At 32.2% G+C, this 16767-nt stretch overlaps 1 protein-coding gene across 2 annotated transcripts; it reads left to right on the top strand.

The window, feature by feature from the left end:
• Positions 1-247: 247 nt before the first annotated feature.
• LOC148604122 (uncharacterized) lies at positions 248-8441 on the top strand. 2 transcript variants are annotated; one of them, XM_088549741.1, is made up of 6 exons: positions 248-420; positions 939-1027; positions 4989-5100; positions 6232-6287; positions 6750-6839; positions 7746-8441. In XM_088549741.1, the coding sequence occupies exons 1-6, from the start codon at positions 248-250 to the stop codon at positions 7964-7966; spliced, it is 741 nt and encodes a 246-aa protein (XP_088405867.1). In that variant the 3' UTR covers positions 7967-8441. The 2 variants fall into 2 exon arrangements, with proteins under 2 accessions (XP_088405867.1, XP_088405868.1); XM_088549742.1 differs by having other exon boundaries at positions 272-420; positions 939-1031.
• Positions 8442-16767: the final 8326 nt, after the last annotated feature.

A 16767-nucleotide genomic window follows, 5' to 3' on the forward strand; every position in this document is an offset into this window, starting at 1 on the left:
ATTCGCCGATTTACCTCCTACATTTCGAAAATGTATTTACCTTATATGAATCAATTCATGTATCACTCTCAGAAGTTCAGCACGCTAACATTTATATCATTATTAGTACCTTCTTCAAAACGGATGATAAGTGAACACTTAGCCGGCGCACTGTACCGAACAATAGATAGATACTTTTTATTTTATAAATGTTCTACATTTTTATTTATCAATACGCGACCTCTTTGTTCAATTGTTTCCGTCCTAAATGCTATATTATATCAAACTTGCCTTGGTTTTATGTATAGTTTCTTCAGTGCAGAAAATGAATATATCAAAATACATTCTCACGTTTTGGAACTTTTTATATATAATGTTCTTATGGTGTACTGTCATCAAGGCTACGTATGGCGATAAAAGAATTTGCTCAAGAAAAGAAAGGTAAGCTTCTTGGCTGATGCGTATGATGATAAAACTTTCAGTGCAAGTAATTATACGCTTTAAAACCTTATAAAAAGAAACCTTTAAAAATTCTGTATTAAAACAATTTCTCTGTTTTTTTTCTGCTCGCCTAATGTACCACCAAACCTGTTATAAGTCAGGATCAGAAAAGCTTACGCCTTTTTTTCTAAATTTCAGTTGTTTTCCGATTTTCTAAGAAGTCTATGTACCTTCTAAGTAGTTTTAATAGAACTTCAAATTGGTGTGTATTATCTTATTAAAGAAAAAGAAAAAAAATATTTATGAGATACTTCAGTAATTGAATGGGGTAAACGTCCCATTTTATGGTATACGGAAAGTGGAAGAGTAATCAAGGGAACCAAGGTTATAGTGTATATGGGGATTGTACTTTTGCGAGGGTGGTTAAAGAAATTGGTCTTTAAAGTATTCATCAATAAAAAATAACGAATTTAATTGAAATAACGCATGTAAAATATTTTTTTTCGAATTGTCATTAGATATAAAGATCAAAATGGAAAGACTTGTTACAGAGTAAAATACATCTGTTGTTCAAATTATCATGAAGATGAAGAGTTTCAGTGTACCGGTATGTACGTATTATATGACGAAGTGTAAGTTTTTTTTGTAAGAATCAGACAGAATGGGAATCAGAAACACGCATGTCAAAAACTACCGATCTGACAACATAATTTCACTAAAAGATTACTTTTCAATTTGCAAACACCATTATGATGACTTTTCATCATAACTTGAGATAAAAGATACTACAGATACTGTGAAGTCAGTCTTATATTTTGACCTACACTTAGAAATCGATGGTAAAGGAAAACTATTGACCAAACTTTACGACAAACGTGATGACTTTTCATTCAGAATTGAACTTTCCATTCATCTGTGGCAACATTCCTTCGGCTTCTGCGTATGGAGTGTTCATATCACAACTCATACATTATGCCAGAGCTTGCCGGGACTACGCAGACTTCTAGAACTCTGACAAATATGCTTTCCTTTCCTCGTTTGTCTACCCCGGACTTGAGTTTTTATGAGCAACTCGGCGGATGTTCCTAGAAAAGCAGAGGATGCTTACCCTACCGGTGCACCTGGTCAAACGTGATGACTTTTCATTCAGAATTGTCAACTTTCCTTTCATCTGTGACAACATCCCTTAGGCTCTGCGTATGGAGTGTTCATATCACAACTCATACATTATGCCAGAGCTTGCCGAAACTACACAGACTTTTTGTATCGCTCTAGAAGTCTAACAAATAGGCTTCTGGAACAGAGTTATGTTGCTACAAGATTGAAGTCATCACTACAGAAGTTTTAGGCCGTTATCATGAACTCGTGGATCGTTATGGTGTATCCATCAGCACCATAAAAACTGATTTATTCAACGGGTCATAGTTTTCCTTCCCTTGTTTGTCTACCCCGGACTTGACTTTTTATGAGCAACTTGGCGGGTGTTTCTAAAAAAGCAGAGGACGCTTACCCTACGGGTGCACCTAGTCCATGCTCCCATTTTTTAGTGGAGTCCGAGTTGCTCATTTACTTTTGTTACTTTGTATGTATGATTTTAGTTACTTTATGTTCTTTGTTGTGTATGTCTGTTTTCCATGTCTGGTCTTTGTCCCTGGATTACATTCTTTTTATTACCGCTATAACCTTGGTTCCCTTGATTATTCTTTCATTACGTATTGTCAACTTCTCTTCCATCTGCGACAACATCATTTCAGCACCTGTGTATGGAGTTTTCATATCACGACTCATACGCTATGCCAGAGATTGCCATGAGTACGCAGACTTTTTGTATCGCACTGGACTTCTTACATGATTTCTGGAACAGGGTTATGTTGCCACAAAATTGAAGTCAACACTACAGAGGTTTATGTTCGTAATCATAAACTCGTGGATCGTTATGGTGTATCCTTCTGCACTAATTTGTTCAATGTGTCATAGTTTTCCTTTTCTCTTTTGTCTACAACGTACTTGATTTTTTATGAGCAGCTCGGTGGATGTTTCTAGAATAGAAGAGGACCCTTACCCTACCGCTGCACCTCGCCCATGCTCCCAGTTTGCTGTGGAGTTCGAGTTGCTCATTTACGATTTTGCTTTGTACGTATTATTTTTGTTATTTTATTTTCTTTGTTGTGTTTGTCTGTTCTCTCCGTCTGGTCTTTGTCACTGGATTACATTCTTTTGATTTCCGCTAGAAACTTGGTTCTCTTGATGACCCTTTGATCTCTACATCACTGGATTTACTCAGACATTTTTTAATATAATGTTAGAAAAATGTTTTTCACTGGGTTTTCTGCCCTTCAAATGTTCATTTTCAGTGCATTTCAATGAAATTAAAAATTAATTAATTAAATTGATATGGAAAATCTTGCATTTTATCTTTGATTCAACGGTGCAAAAATCGTCATATTTTTTTTTTTCAAAATAGTAGGTTTATTCATACTATGTTTCACCCACTGCCTGCTTCTTACAGAGACTGAAACTTAAGCTGATTTCAATTGATAAAAACATTAATTTACATTTCATTGTCAATTGTTGGATGCAACAACAAGTATAGTAAAGTCAAGTATATATTCAGAATTTCAGCAAGTGTCATCGATGTTAAAAGGAAACACGAATTATTCTTCTTAATGAATTGACTAAGTTCAAGTCTTTGAATGTGTCTACTTTTATATTACTGATGAAAATAGAAAGTTTAACAAAAACATTTAGTAAAATTTGACAAAATATTAGTACTAAAAGAAAACACAATATGATATTAGAATCTTAATTACAACTTGAGTATTTAAGAGTTCAATTTATGTAAGTTTATATTTCATTATCATGACACTCTAAGCAAGCAGATATATATTATAGAATGAATATTCTGTGCTATCTTTGATATTTTGGTAAAAAGTACAAGTTAATTTAGCAATAAATTTAAAGACATTCACCACAATATGTTTACTTAATCAGTCCGAAACAAGTATACTAAAATGATTGATTTTTAATCTCAACGCGTGAAGAGTACTAGTACCATTGTTACAGACGGCTCAAAGTTATATCGACTTCTTTATTTGGGTGTTTAACATACTGCTTAAGATGGTTCAAACAAATTATAGGTATAATATATATATATATATATATATATATATATATATATTAATTTAAGTTTGCGGCAATTTTTGCGCTTATTGAAATAAAACTGTATGTCATCAATTAACCAATTAGTTAGTTTTTAAAAGGATTCTGTTATAATGAGAATCAAAGAAGTGATATTTTGATAATTCAATTTTAATACCATTTTTATCTTGTAATATAATGCTTGAATATTATAAAAAAAAATCTTAAATTAAAGCATATAATCTTACAGAGAGTAACGAATATAATTCGAGGGTTAACCTAAAAAAATATCCAAAAGAATAAAACAGGGAAAATCGACACACACTTCAAGGAACATGAAACAACTAAAATGACACGTACAAAAAAGTAAAAGACTAAGCCAGACTGCAAAACCCTGGGAGCATCGACCAGGTCCATCAGTATGGTAAGCACCTTCTACTTTTCTAGTCACTACCGCTCATTCCTGGAAAAGTGGAAAGAGGAAGGAAAAATTATAACGCATCAGTAAAGCAGTTAGCTGAATTTACAAGGAGGATATTTGGAAACAAACATATTTATAACAAACCACAGATTGATATAAAATTGACTACGCTTGATGTTCTTACGTAGTAACATATGTCTTGGCGCAACCTAATCATCTGCTTTGGTATTTAACGATGTATTTAATCCAAAGGGATAAAACGGTATTTAAATTTATAATATGGTGATTTTAATTTTAGAAAGGAGTAAATTTTACATTTCAATAGGCATACGACATAAACTATATTCAGTCATAGGAAAAACCAAGTATTTGATTGATTGATTGTTGGGGTTTAACGCCCGAGCAGCAATATTTCAGCTATATTCAGGCGATGAACATGAAGTGGATGATAAAATGAACATGAAATGATGATGAAATGAAAAATGGGATTGGACACAAGGACAATGGGGTCGACAAATTTTGATTGCCAATGGAAAAAGGGGAGAGGTGGGTAGGGTCGGGCAATTTAGCCTCCTGTGGAGGAGCCCTACGATTCCTACTCCGGGAGAATACTACAGTAGGGTTCTTTAACGTGTGAGGAAGTGGCATCTTTCCCAACACGGTGCGCCAGTATGGTTTCCGGTCAGGTTTTCCATATTATAGCCTGACAATCCCAGCATGTAACACACCAGGGGTACCCCATTCCACCACCTGGGGCACACAACCCAGTTGCTCTGTGGGCAGAGCGCCCTAGCCCCCAGCTAGGGTTCTGTGCACTATTTAGTCGCTTTTACGACAAGCTTAGCGCTGCTGCAGGCCTATTCTTTGGACACCCGGACCTGCTCTGGATCCAAGTATTTGAATCCGACAGTTAAATAATAAAACTCACAGTAGCTATATTTTTATGGTGATAATAGTTGAAATATATGAAAACGTCGCAAAAGCTCTTCAATGTAAGAATATTTTGTAGCATGTGAGAAAGGCTATATACGAAAATCTGAACAGAAGTCCTGTACACCATGTCCTAATGGATTGTATGGAGATCAGTGTATAGAATCATGCCGCTGTACGGAAGGACAAAGGTTCTATCAAATATTACATAAATGATAAAGATAGTTCTGTCAAGTAAAATACTTTATTGATATCAGTTATATAAGCATCATAACAAAACATCCAGGTATACGGAATTCGTAAATACGTGCTCCAAGCCAATTAATATCCCATAAATCTACTAGCAATTGCATAAAAAAACTTTTGGCAAAGAGTGTGAAATATAGACGGGACTTAGGTTACAAAGTTTCCTGTAATGTTTAAAATGATAATGCAAATATATCACTAAATTGTTTCCTGACATAAGTCAGCAATTGAATAATATTGGAATTCCATGACACCACAAAGTTATTATTTGTGTCGGTGTACAAGACAGTATACATCAAATATGTTCTAGCTTCACACACAGTTAAACTAAAGATAAGAAATTCTAAATTATATAATTTAGCATATGTTATTACCTTTTTGTATGTGTGAACGTATACCGAATATAAGGATCATGGTAATAATTGTCTACTAACAGTTATAAATATAATGTTAACTGTCGAGAGTCTTTCATTTTAATGACAGATGTCTTAATTGTAAACAATATTTCAATATCTTTGAGGATTTCGCTTATTATACACATATCGTTCTGAATAGGTAAACAGAAATTGCTATACCAATTCGGGAATGATTTTTGTCCAATGTTATTACCTGTTGAAAGTTATAGTCCGATATTGCTCAATTAAATGACAACTATTCGACTAATATATCTGAGAACAAATTTCTGTTGCTGGTACTACATTTAGAAAACGACATATCACAATATCAATGGCCATTTCCTTTTAGCATTTAGGTAAGGACAGATATGTTAATAATAAAAATGTGGCTTGATACAACTAATATTTCTGTTGAATTACTAAATTTTAGAATGAATATAAACAACCGCTGAAACCTAAATTAATACACAAAACCCTTAATTACATTGTACATTTAAAAAACACAAGAATTGCATGCGTAGTTTAAATTTACAACCAAGCAAAAGTTACGTATATATATATATATATATATATATATATATATATAAGATATTTATCGTGATTTTATCAAATTTATTCTCCTTTTCGACATTTGTCTACATATTGTCTATTTTGTGATATTGGATTTTATTTTGACTACAGGTGTGACAATGTTCGCGGTTGTGTTTTGGAGGAAAGCTTATTCGAAGGAACAACCGGTAGGATTTTGAGTGATCAAATCATTTAAGCTATAAGCATTATGAGTTTTCCGATAAGTTTAAGAAAAAAAACTAGAGCACTTCCGGAATAATCAAGTGACTAAAGTATTAGATTATTTTATGTTCTATGTTGTGTGTGTTTGATTTATATGTCTGGTCTTTGTCCCTGGATTACATTCGTTTGATTGCCACTAGAATCTGTTTTCCCTTGATTACTCTTAAAACGGGTAAAACACATGACTTGTCAAAATTTGTTGACTATTCTTTGAAACCTCGAAGGGAGTCAAATCACATCTATATATATATATATATATATATATATATATATATATATATATATATATATATATATATATATATATAAACATTAGGAAGATGGACCTATTGTGAAGTAAAACAATCGAAAAGAGGACAATTATTAGCTTTAATACTTTTCAAATGTATTTTATTTTTCTATTTAAGGAGTCACTCAGATTGACAACAAGCATACCTTTCCAACACAATCTGAGCCGCAGTCAACAGTTAATCGTATAAGTACTCTAAAGTCGTATGGTTAGTTTTCTGTTGGTTTTCAATTACTTCAGAAACAACAATGTCAAATTTGTCATAGTTTTACTAGAGACTGATTTATGAAAAGAACAAAAGAATAAACTATGCATGTTTTTTTATCATCGCTGTAAAGGAACTCTGAATATCACAATACTAAGTATAACAATTTTGATATTTTGTAAATCCTTGGAAAAAGTATTTGAAAACTCTCTGTAGCAATAACGGCCCTTCAAATATAAACTGCAGTAAATTCTTTTCAAAAGAAGAAGAAAACAATTTACAAGATGGGATTCTAATAAATGATAAAATGTCGAAATAAAGGATATAATGAACATAATATTTCATTGGTTGTATTATCGCATTAGTTGCACTGTTCTGCTTACGGTTCCTGATTCAGAGAACTGTATACTAGACTAAAGATGTTGCTCTTAAATTATATTTACTATCTAAAATGTATACAGAAACAACCATAAAAAACAAACGAAGGAAACAATCAAGAGGTATGTGAAATTTCAAGAGTTATAATTTGCATTTTAGACAAAATTATGAAATCTAAAACCTCGAAAAATGGACCACTTACAACGGTAGAACATACCTTTTCTGCTTTAAATAAAAAAGAAGTTCTCCTTGTCATGTCCGAAAAAGAAAGTTGAGCAAACTGATAAGTAAAAAAATATGAATTTAATATTAATTTCCTGTACGTTGAGCATTTTTTTACATGAGCAATATTTGACTGTGTATTATCTTTTTTGTTTCCTTAATTTAAAGTAAGAATAGGATATATTTTATCAATGTAATTGTACAAATCAAATGTTTGTAATGTAAATTTTTTTATAAATATAGTAAGTGCTTCATTATCAAAGATTTGGGTTCATTTAACCTAATTTGTGGTTTTTTTTCTTGATATAGTTCAAAACAACATAACCGTCTACATAATATGTGCTGCTGTCATTAGTATTGGTCTGATTGGGTTTATTTACATACAACGACATCTCTCAATATTTACCTGCAAAAAGTCAAATGCTCGTGTGGAAAATGAACAAAGGGAATCCGATACAAACAATGACAACGCCGGAGAACTACAACGCCATGAAAGCGTCTATGATTTAATTGATGAGGGTGAACTATAAACTATAATTGATGTGACTTAAAATCCAAAATCAATTTCATGCTTTATATTCCATCGTAATGTTTCATATTATGAACGGTACTTTATTGCACTCTTTTGACACATCTAAAGCTGATTGAGTATTAATAATATCACCTCTTGAACTTTAATGGACTGAATAAAGGTTGTGGGAGATAAGTTAGCATCAAGTATCACAATACCGATTTAGTGAAACACAAATAAAAATAGCAATTCATTAATAACATACTGGCGATTTCCTTGTTTATTCACTTTGAAATGAAATGTAAATAATCCCTACATATCCGTTTTACGGTAACACTTGAATTTGATAGTACCAGACATAAGTATTGATAATTAGAGTTGGAGTGAACAGAAATACGACAAGACTTTTACGTTTAAAATGTGGTGTTTTTATTTATATAAATACCTTCTTTTATGTACTATTTTTTTCTATTAAAATATGATGTGTACCTTTACTGTTGCTTCAACACTTTGTTTATTGTGAAATGTACTATGTATGTTTTACGAACTTTTAATACATATTTCATATCGTATATATTTGGTCTGACATAAGCTTAAAACATTATAACAATATATACGGCGTAAATATGTCGCGTAACATTTTTGCTGGATGTTTTCAGGTTATTGCCTTGCGCCGCGCATGAAAAGTAACATAGTGCCTTTTCTTTCTATTTTATTATGGCAGCCATAAAGATGCCAACATAAAAAATGAATAACAAATGAATAAACCAGACTCGACAAAAACTCTTGTGTATGAAACATCGTCAGGGATGAGTTACGCCAATGTACAATGTTGTAAGAATTAAACGCATTGCTAATGCGTTCCGCAAATTTATTAAATTCAGCTTCAATATCTTAAGTTGACTTTTTTCTTGACCCAAAATATGGTTAGTTCCGCTGTATAAGTAGTTATTTTGTAATGTAAATAAAGAAAATAAAATAAGAGAAAAAGGTGAAGTTCCTATCAAACAGAACAACCCATTTCTCATTTATTTTAATATTAGCTAAAGAAGTAGATAGGTTGCTTTTCTTTTTTTCAAAATTTCCTAAATAGGCGTTAAGATACATCTGAATCCAGATAGTAATAACGCTAAATGAGTAACATATGTTTGTATATTCAACATGATTTTCACTTGCTGTTGTTTCCAACTCCCGTTTTTACCCTGATATTGTCATTTGTTATACAAACTTTCCTTTTAGACTTTTCCTTTTGACTACTACCGCCTAGGTTTTATCCATTTCAATAATTTTGTTTTTCCATTCAGTTAAGCAAATATTGTAAAAAAGATATACCTTAGCAAGATGGAGTATTTTTGCAAAAACCCTTCTTGATATTATATATTCGTTTATTTACACCGAATATTAATTTGATAAGTACTTGAGTATGCAGGGGCAACTATTTCACTGTTGCCGTCGTGTAAAAGGGTGTTTTTGAGCAAGCTGCAACCTGCCCTGTGGTTTCCTCGTCGTTTATTGAATACCACTAGGTGGCCTTGGGCTGACAATTTCATCCAGGTGTGGTTCAATCGCGTTATATTTAAGGTTTTTCTTCGTTATCGTTTCCATATCTTTCTAGTTCTGCTATACGGCTGCGTTGGCGTCTTACAATTTTGGCGGTTTGACCAATGCAAGGATTAATAACTTTTTTCAAAATTGATGAATTAGGTTGCCTAATTTTGAGCGATGAAAGTACGTCCGAATGAATTATTGAGGAATGGGGCTCCTAGTGATAAAAACATTCATCACGGCTAAGTGACAAAGACATATTATAATGCATGTTCCTCTGCAGTTGCAAAAATGACCGAAATCTTTAAACATGTTTAAATAATTTTGCTATAAACAAATCAAAATCTGAGATTCGTATATCAGGTGTAATTTATGTTGCAAATTCTTGTGAAATTCAAAGGAACGTCATAAACATATTAAGGTTTGATATAAAATTTCCGATATTCATTTTGTATATTTGATTGACGAATGATAATAGAATGTATTACGGACGGATATAATATCCATATTTTGGGAATATTTGGGACTCACACTGAATCATCAATGGAATGCTGAGAAGTAGTTTGCTAACACAATGGTAAACATTGTCAACTTAACAATTATTTTTTAAACAATTACTAAACAATAAATGAGTCCATTCAATATTTTCGCCCACGAACACCAATAAATTATTGAAAACCCCTTAAATATAACTATAAAAAGTTTCACATAACAGTAACTGGTTTATTCCGCATTACAATTATAAAAGGAAATAAAACATTGGAACAAAACAATGCACTTAAAGGCAATTGTATATAAATTATTTTAAAGAAGAAATGGGATTTAATAAAAATAACTTATGTTATTAAAGAGCAGATTTTCGTATTACTTGAACAAACAAATAACGCTTTTCAAGCCCAAATTGGGTTGCTTTTAATGTTTCATTTTTCAAAGTTGTCCGACGGAACCACAAATCAATAATATCAATTAGGAAACATTTAAATTGTGACTACTACTCAACACGGGTTCAAAAATGAAAGTAGCGGACAGGGGAAATGCTCTGTTGGGAAAATATCGCATACAAGCACCAAACAACATCCTTTCAATGTTTATAAAAAGCTATGTAAACATAAAGTTGTGATTCACATGGCTGGTACTTCTGTATATATTACCCCCCCCCCCACCAATATAAGCACACGGATTGGTAATTTCTTCTTTAAGATATTCATGAGCGACGTTACGACATTCTGTAGAAAGAATATATTTAAAATACTCTGTTGTATCACCCTTCATATTTTCAAGGTCTTGATAAGAATTCATCAACGTTTTTTGACTAGTCTTATTTTGAAGATTAAAAAGTCCTCCCTGTTTGAATATATGCTCTCTTCATTTTCTGTATTGTCATCCTTGCTGATATTCAACATCTTATCTTCATTTATTTCTCCAGATTCTACTCGCTGTTTCATGTTTGTGATCAGAGAATCTTTGAAGTAAACATGAGTTCCTTGGAGTTTATAAGTGCCAAAACTAAAATAATGACGAACACACACACAACAACGACCACACTGATCTCCAAATTGTAAGGAAAGCTGGCTTCCAAGATTAATTTCTTCAAAAAGATAAAAATAATCCCGTAAAACTGAAATACTAACAAATAAAAGAAATTAAAAACAATAGTGTGTTTGTTTCGTAAGAGTAAAATTGCGTAAAGTAATAAAGACGAACATTTTCAAATATTAAAACCGAAATTAAGCGAAATTGAAAAATTCGACCAAATAAATCATAACAATAATATTACACATTAACATAAAAAGATTCCTTTACCAATGTTTTCATCTTTGAAGTGTGTAAATATTTGCATTACAAGATGAAATCTTCACCATTTTATCCGGGAAAAGCTTAAACGATGACGAGATTGATTATATAACATTAATAACAAGGCAAAAAAGGCATAATTAATTTTGAAATTTTGAATTTCAAGTAATCACTAATGTTAGCTGTACATGTACTGCTTTTAAAGATATATTGCATTTAAATTGTATAATATTTTTCGGTAAAAGTTACAATGTTTTTTTCATTCCTATATAGAAAAATAAATTTTGAGAACCTCTTGCATAGAACGGAGACACCGTTACTTGTTGATTTTACCAAAAGCTATATTTTGGTTTTCATTAACATTTTAAAAACCACATGTGTTGTTTGGCACAAAATAGAAATGTTCACCCTAATACTGTCCGGCATGTATTAATATTTTGTAGATTTCTTTTGTTCATTTAAAACGCACCCATGAATACTGTCATATCTAAAATAATGAAATGAGAGATTATAAAAAGGAAAATAAATACTCGACGCTTTTAGACAAAGCATATATGTTACTTTTCCATTAATTTGCTGTAACTTTTTAATATTTGTGAAGAGCGAATTTTAAATGTTTACTTATGTCATTTATTAATTTCGTAACATAGTTCATTTACCTCAGCATTCTTTGAAACTATACACACGGGACAAGTCTATCTTGGAACGTGGCACTTATTAGTCATGTTTCAAAACAAAAAAATACCAAATAGAGTCTGTAAACAAACATATCCAGGAGTTAGTTTCTTAGATGGAATCTAATTGATTTAAAGTGTATTCGAATTCTAATTGTTATCCTAAAAATCATGTCTGGTAATGTCATGCAGTTACATTTACTTGAGAAAATCATATAGCAATCTTAACGTTCAGAAGAAATATATTAATCAAGTGTAATTTTTGGGGTATTGTTTTGTCTTCCCTTTATTGTCTTGTCGAAAGGTGTCACCACGTAAGCACTTCTCAAGCAACACGAAGTACGGGGCTTGGACAAATCAAATATTTAACTGCGATATCAAATAATCTGATGGCTTAAACAGTATAGCTATGTGATAATAATTTGTAAAAAAGTTATACACTCACACAACCTTATTTGAAGACTTAATTTCAAAGCTATAATATATTCTGTTGAAAATTATGCCAGAGCCTGGATAAAGAGAGAAAAGGACCAAGAACCAGAAATCGAGTCCTGTCAGATCGGATACGTGCCATCCGATGGTTTTTATGGAATGGTATTGACAATCTCCAGAAATGAGTCAATAAGACCCAAGTCCGTATTCAGCGGTTGTGAGGCACTTGAATGCCTTTTATCACTACATGAGAAATATGTCATCTACCATGTGGACAAGCTTCAAATAACATTGTATTTGGTTGTAAAGCCCATTACCTCAATTGCCTTATTACGGAAGTGGCTTGGACAGTAACATCGTAAGTAATGCCACGTACAAACAGACTACTTTTGACAAAGATGAAATCCCTAATAATCACAAGTCCTTTATGTCTTTTCTCAACAATGAAACAAAATGTGAGGAGTTACCTTACTTGTATTGGATCCCCACACTTCATAAGAAGAACGTGAGCTTTAATTGGGTTGAAATAATACCATTTACATTACACTCTTCGACAGTTTAACTAAGTATTGGTGTGTAAATGTTCGTATTTGTAGATTATGGCAACAAGGAGAACGATTTAAATAAGGTATATGATATATAATGTAATTTATACTTATTTTGTTATCAAGCAGACATGACACCATAACTAACTCTACATTAATGCACGTGTATGTTTATACAACTGAGATTTAAATATTAATAGTTTTCTAGTTTAAAGAGAAACAAGATAAATGTTCTACACAATATCTAATTTTGGAAGCAATGGGAAAATTAAAAATAAATTTAAGCATACATTTTGGCATATTGTGAACAAGCTCATAAGAGAAAATCTACCTCCTTCCTATGGACTTTCATGTTACATGGTGTTAAAGTCCTTAATAAGATAAGATCCCTTTCACTCATGTGAATAATATCATATTTCTTTATGCACATGTACATATAATGCCCAAAATTTTTATACAATTGTATGAAAATAACTTGAACAATTTAGGAAACAATATGTTTTTTTTACAATATTAAGTACCCCCCTTTTGGAGTCCTTTGTTAATAATCAAATTCCTCTGTGCACATCGAAAGCCCAACATTCCTATTAAACTTCATTAACATCCCCACAATTACAATGCCTAATTAAAAAAAAAGATATATTAGCTCATAAATTGTTCAAATGATCGTCATCTCTCTACCAAAGACGAAGATAATTGTTGTGATCTACTATATACTGGAATACATTGACTCAACAAGAATCCATACAAACAACGCTACAAAGCTGAATCTAGAAATTTGTACCACCAAACCTCTTTCAAAACTTTTGACTTCTATACTCACAGCAGTAAAAGAGGCTCTCCAGTCGTACCACGTCACTGGTTACTCCCGTAATAGTATTAATTCATTGTGGATCCTGAAAAATTCGAAAAAAATCAAGATTATTATCAAAATACAATAGCATTAAAACCTATGATTTTTAATCTCTTTATACTTCTATTCCCCATACTCAGTTAAACTCTCGGCTCAAAAACATTATATATTGTTGTCTCTCCAGAAGAGACGGTACACCTAGATACAAATATGTATTATTTGGTAGAGATTCCTCATACTTTATAAAAAAAAAAATACAATTCTAAATCATCTTTCAAATATACCAAAAAAGATGTTTTCAAGTGCTGGAATTTTTTATCAACATCATATGTGTCCAATGTGGTGGACGCGTTTTGCCACAAACGGCCGACATTCCAATGGGAACAAATTGGGCTCTTTTACTTGCTGTCCTATTCCGTCACTCTTATGAAGCCGATTTTATAGCTTATCTGATCCGAAAGATGAAACATCGTTCAGCTAGATCCGTTATGCCAGAGCTTGCCGAAACTACGCAGACTCCCAGTATTCAGTGGAGTCCGAGTTGCTCATTTACTTTTGTTACTTTGTATGTATGATTTTAGTTACTTTATGTTCTTTGTTGTGTGTGTCTGTTTTTCATGTCTGGTCTTTTTCCCTGGATTACATTCTTTTGATTACCGCTATAACCTTGGTTCCCTTGATTACTCTTTTAATCTCAATTCCGCTTTATACATAACGTATTATTGTTAAACAACTACCCTAGTTTCGGGGATTTGATACATCGCATCTACCCCAAAGAACTGGAGATAAAGAATACATGTCACTGTGAAATCAGCCCCATATCTTGACCTACACTTAGAGATCGACGGTAAAGGGAAACTATTGACCATACTTTCTGACAAATGCAATGACTTTTCATTCCTTATTGTCAACTTTGCTTTCATCTGTGGCAACATCCCTTTAGCACCTGCGTATGGATTTATCTCACAGCTTGCCGTTAGTAAGTAGACTTTTTATATCTAGGTAAAATAGGCTTCTTGAACTAGGTTACGTTGCTACATGATTGAAGTCATCGCAATAAGAGTTTTATGGTCGTCATCATGAACTCGTGGATCTTTATGTACGGTGTATCCATCTGCACCATGAAAATTGATTTGTTCATCGTATCATAGTTTTCCTTTCAAGTTTCGACTACACTGGACTTGACTTTTATCAGCATCTCGGCAAGTGTTTCTAGAAGATCAGAGGACGCTTACCCTACCGGTTCACCTGGTCCATACTCCTAGTTTATAGTGGAGTCCGAGTTGCTCTTTTACTTTTGTTACTTTTTATGTATAATTTTGGTTATTTTATGTTCTTTGTTATGTGTGACTGTCTTTCATGTCTGGTCTTTGTTAATGGATTAATTTTTTTTCAGGAAGAATCTAGGTCCCCTTGATTAATCTTACCAAAAATGTTGATAGACAGACTGGCTGATTGTTATGTTAACAAATATTGTAAACGTTTTGCAAGGTGTAAAACATGGGACTGAAACATTCAACGACATACTATTTTTTCAAAGCGCAGATAAACAGTAAAATAGTGAACATAAGAATTCCAAAAAGTAAAACAAATTAAATAAACATCTATTTTATACACTTCATGTATTGACAAAGTACATTGACATACACCCACACTTGCCAATTGTAAAATCAGAAAAAAAAGTTTAATATGAAACACAAACTTGGGGAAAAAATTACAAGTACTTTAAAAAAAAACTTTAAACGTCTATCTATGTGAAATTTGACATTTAGAAATTAAAATTCTTTATTCTAACCTTAAGTCACGTATAAAGTAAAAAATATATACATGGCCATTTACTGTATGCACAGTATGAAATATGCAATGTTTAATTTGTTGGGTTAAAGGTCGGTCAGATTTCAATTTCCTATATTGAACTGACAAGTAATGTACAAGTTCATCTAAGAAGTAGGCACTCGATAATATTGTCAACTTTTCATAACGGTGTAAATTCAGCTGGAAAGTATTTTTCTGCTTTTTTTACATTATTTACAGAGAAGTGACAAAAATTTCAGTAGCCTGAAATTGCCCCCCCCCCCTTTCCTTAATCACAGCACGTACCATTGTAAATAAATAATCTATGTAATTATTACAGTTAATAAGGGTCAAGATCTCCCAGACTTATTTTATATCACCAATAAGATCTTGCTGTGTTCTTGGTTCTTCATTTGTCTTATGAAATGTTAAAATACACAAATTCTCAATGGAGTTAAGATCTGGAGTTTCGGGAGAGGTTGGCAATTGTTTATTTTGCATCCACAATTTTATTGAACTGGAATATTTTGGGTCATTATCCTACTAAAACATAATTTGTTATTAAATTACATTAATTACAAGTATGTGGTCAACTGCTTATCACCAGTATCAACATTAATTTGGAGACCTTCCAAATTCGTATCATATTAGTAAATGTTGAACAAGACATTACGAGTGTACTGTTCACTTATATACTTATAAGATTCTGAATAAAATACCTGCATGAACGATGTGCATTGGTATATGTTGTGCGAAAGCATTGCAGACAGAAGACGGTCATTAAAAATACCGGTACATATATCGCGGTTCATGTATGTATAAGCGGGTTGGAAATATGTTTTTATTTACATGAAGTAAATTATCTGGCACATTCATAACTACTTGTTAAACATAAACATTATGCATAAAATATTAGTTTCATTAGACTTAATGGAAATAGAAACAAGTATCTGTGTCATGCGCTATAACGTAGTTACAACGAAACTAAGGCAAGACACTTTAAATAACAAACTTGACAATGTATGTTTTCTTTTTGGACAAGAAAAAACTTATTTTTATACCAAAAGTGTCCACATAATATTCATGAATTACTAACGACTATGCCTCAATTGTAGTAAATTTTCTTGTCAGTTTTTTGGTTTTATCACTCTACCAAAACAATTCCAAGACAAGATTTCGCAAC

The sequence above is a fragment of the Perna viridis genome, chromosome 10 (genome assembly GCF_037379345.1).
Source record: "Perna viridis isolate PV_CMFRI_1.1 ecotype Kerala chromosome 10, ASM3737934v1, whole genome shotgun sequence".
In the NCBI taxonomy this organism is placed as follows: domain Eukaryota; kingdom Metazoa; phylum Mollusca; class Bivalvia; order Mytilida; family Mytilidae; genus Perna; species Perna viridis.

Excerpts from the sequence above, each read along its gene's own strand:
- LOC148604122 (XM_088549741.1), top strand. The coding sequence starts at position 248 with ATGCTATATTATATCAAACTTGCCTTGGTTTTATGTATAGTTTCTTCA. Across the intron at positions 1,028-4,988 it reads TGAAGAGTTTCAGTGTACCG|CATGTGAGAAAGGCTATATA; the intron begins GTATGTACGTAT and ends AATATTTTGTAG. Across the intron at positions 6,840-7,745 it reads AAGTACTCTAAAGTCGTATG|TTCAAAACAACATAACCGTC; the intron begins GTTAGTTTTCTG and ends TTCTTGATATAG.